The following is a 2440-nucleotide window of genomic DNA, read 5'->3' on the forward strand; positions in this document are numbered from 1 at the left end:
GAGACTCGTGTTAGAATATCAACAGCTGGAAGAGCAAAACAAAGAAAAGTACAGGGGGATGCTTAGAAGACAGCTACAGATAGGTAAAAGTATAAATACATCAGATCTATTATTATCTATTTTTATTAATTAATCAATTACAATAGCTGGTGTTCATTATACATCTATTTCGGATGACAGATTTGAGGAACTGGTCTCACAAATTGAGAGTGGAGCAGCCTTGACACAGGAAGATGTGAGTGCATAGAGATAGTAATTCATATTTTAAAAAATACTTGAAAAAAGCTTTTTCATGTATTTGAGTTTCATAGACAATGTACTACTTATACAAAAGAAGTTTGTTGTGGTGCTAGCATTTTCACCCTATAGTTAATTTTTTTTCTCAGATATTGAAACAAACTAATCAAGAAAGACAAACACTTAAAGAGGTTGAAGCAAGAAAGATCTCTGAACTAGAGAAAAATGTAAAAGTAAGTATTATCTCACACACGACTATCGGTCAGTCTCAGAAATCATATTCTTTTATCAGGAGCTCCATGACATGTTTCATGAGATGACAGTGCTCCTAAATGATGAATCACAGGTGAGACAACCACCCATCAATCACAAACTAACCACCACACCCTCTTATTAGGATGAGAATGATTTTATAGCAGACAATATTGAGCACAATGTAGAAAATACAAAAGATTACATACCAAAAGCCACAAAAGATTATGTACCAGAAGTCACAGAACCAATAGAGATAGCAAGAAATTATCCCAAAAAAACCAGTGTAAGACCACACCTAGCTATCAACCACTCTCATCCACTTTCCTCCCCATCTATAGTTAAAATGGATGATGTGTGGAATCGCTACAATAGTGATAGTTATATTTCTCCTAATTATAACCCTGCCTATTGCCCTAGTGATTATCATAATAATAATTATTATTGTGAGTATTGCTGTTGGCATTGGCTCTTGTCGACATCAAGAGACTCAAGACAATTGAATATTGAGTTTTGTGTATGAGTGGCACAATATATGCATGTACTTACTATCTATAGATAAAAATAATTTGTAGTAAAACAGAGTTTTTAGAAGTAATTTTCATTGATCAAAATGTTAAGTTGCCTAATGACAAACAGATTCAATTGCTTTGACTATCAGCTACTACACTAGGAAGGTAACTCCAATCATTAGTCTCACAAAAAGTGTGATTGCACAATAGTCACAATACTGAACATCTATGCATCGTTCTCACTCTCTCCACATATCTTGAGACATTTGTGAGCAAATTCTTTAAATATTGGTACTTCCATTAGCCGGTCTAGAATGGTCTAGTCCAGTGAAAACTTTCCTCAGGTGTGGATTGCAAAGCATGTCACGGAGAGATACGCTGAACTCTGTGGATTCAGATTTAAGAACAGCACATTTCATTCATAAAATAATGTATAATAATAAATAGAGTTTTTCAAAGCTATTTTTGCTGCAAGATGGTATGTGGTATAGAAATTACTTAAGAACTACTGATCTGAATCAAGTGAAATTCTACATGGCATAGGACATAGTACAGGGCAGGAGATGGATTAGTAAATGCAATAAAAACTTTTAAAGGTTCAGAGCCATTTTTGTGGTTAATTATTAAAATTCTTAATTATTTTTATCAGTCACCTAATGATTGTAATTTTTCTTCAGGAACTTTATCAATGTCATCATCATCAGACTCGGACTGTAGCTCAACCTCCTCTCCCAACTCTCCTTCAGAATCACTTTCACTATAAGTCACTAGAGCATCCGCCATTAGTGAATTTCCCTCCGAATTTCCAACTAGTTAGCTCCCTGGAAACAATGAATTTAATTGCGGAGTAGCTGTTTGATTTGACAATTTCGAGAATACAATGGACCTTTTGCACTTAAGCGATTCTAATTAACGCGCACCCAAAGTGGTGGTAAAATGGCGGATTTTTGGAGGAAAGACAGGCTGAAGAATCTTCTCTTTTATCCAGCCATTCTAGCTGTAGGAGCCACTTTGAGCTGTCCTTTTGTTTCAGTATACTCTATTTATCTCTTCTGTAAGCTCTTTGGTTGCTGTTTTGGCTTTTATAGCATTTTATCATAGGAACATTCTCACCCATTGGCAATTCCCGTTTTTCTAAATTTTGCTTTCAGGAGCCAAGGCGCTTGCCCCTCCATTGCCATGAAGACAGAAGTGTATTCAGCTGAGTCCTATGACTAGTGTCTATCATCAGAGTTAGTCTCAGTCCATCAGAACCAGGTACGGTGGAATAACTCACTCAGTTGTCATGTTGCAGCTGGAGTGTGGATGATTATGACCATCTTTTCACTTCTTAAAACTATAGGTTGGCTCTTTTATAGATAGTTGAGGCATGCAAGAGCTCATTCTTTATCTGTACATTCACTGGTTGTATTGTATGAGCACCTTGTCGTATTAATACC

The 2440-nt window shown here is 35.9% G+C and overlaps 1 protein-coding gene across 1 annotated transcript; it reads left to right on the top strand.

Annotated features, from left to right (window-relative positions):
• Positions 1-6: 6 nt before the first annotated feature.
• On the top strand, positions 7-1101 carry LOC109588558 (syntaxin-2-like). The gene is made up of 6 exons (XM_020004705.1): positions 7-83; positions 147-235; positions 387-470; positions 530-583; positions 635-775; positions 831-1101. Exons 1-6 carry the CDS (start codon positions 59-61, stop codon positions 990-992), a joined length of 555 nt encoding a protein of 184 aa, XP_019860264.1. The 5' UTR covers positions 7-58; the 3' UTR covers positions 993-1101.
• Positions 1102-2440: the final 1339 nt, after the last annotated feature.

This window comes from Amphimedon queenslandica, unplaced genomic scaffold, assembly GCF_000090795.2.
Source record: "Amphimedon queenslandica unplaced genomic scaffold, v1.1 AMPQUscaffold_12018, whole genome shotgun sequence".
Classification (NCBI taxonomy): domain Eukaryota; kingdom Metazoa; phylum Porifera; class Demospongiae; order Haplosclerida; family Niphatidae; genus Amphimedon; species Amphimedon queenslandica.

Coding starts and splice junctions, on each gene's coding strand:
- LOC109588558 (XM_020004705.1), top strand. CDS start 59: ATGCTTAGAAGACAGCTACAGATAG. Junction 84..146: donor TAGAAGACAGCTACAGATAG/GTAAAAGTATAA, acceptor CAATTACAATAG/CTGGTGTTCATTATACATCT. Junction 236..386: donor CAGCCTTGACACAGGAAGAT/GTGAGTGCATAG, acceptor TTTTTTTCTCAG/ATATTGAAACAAACTAATCA.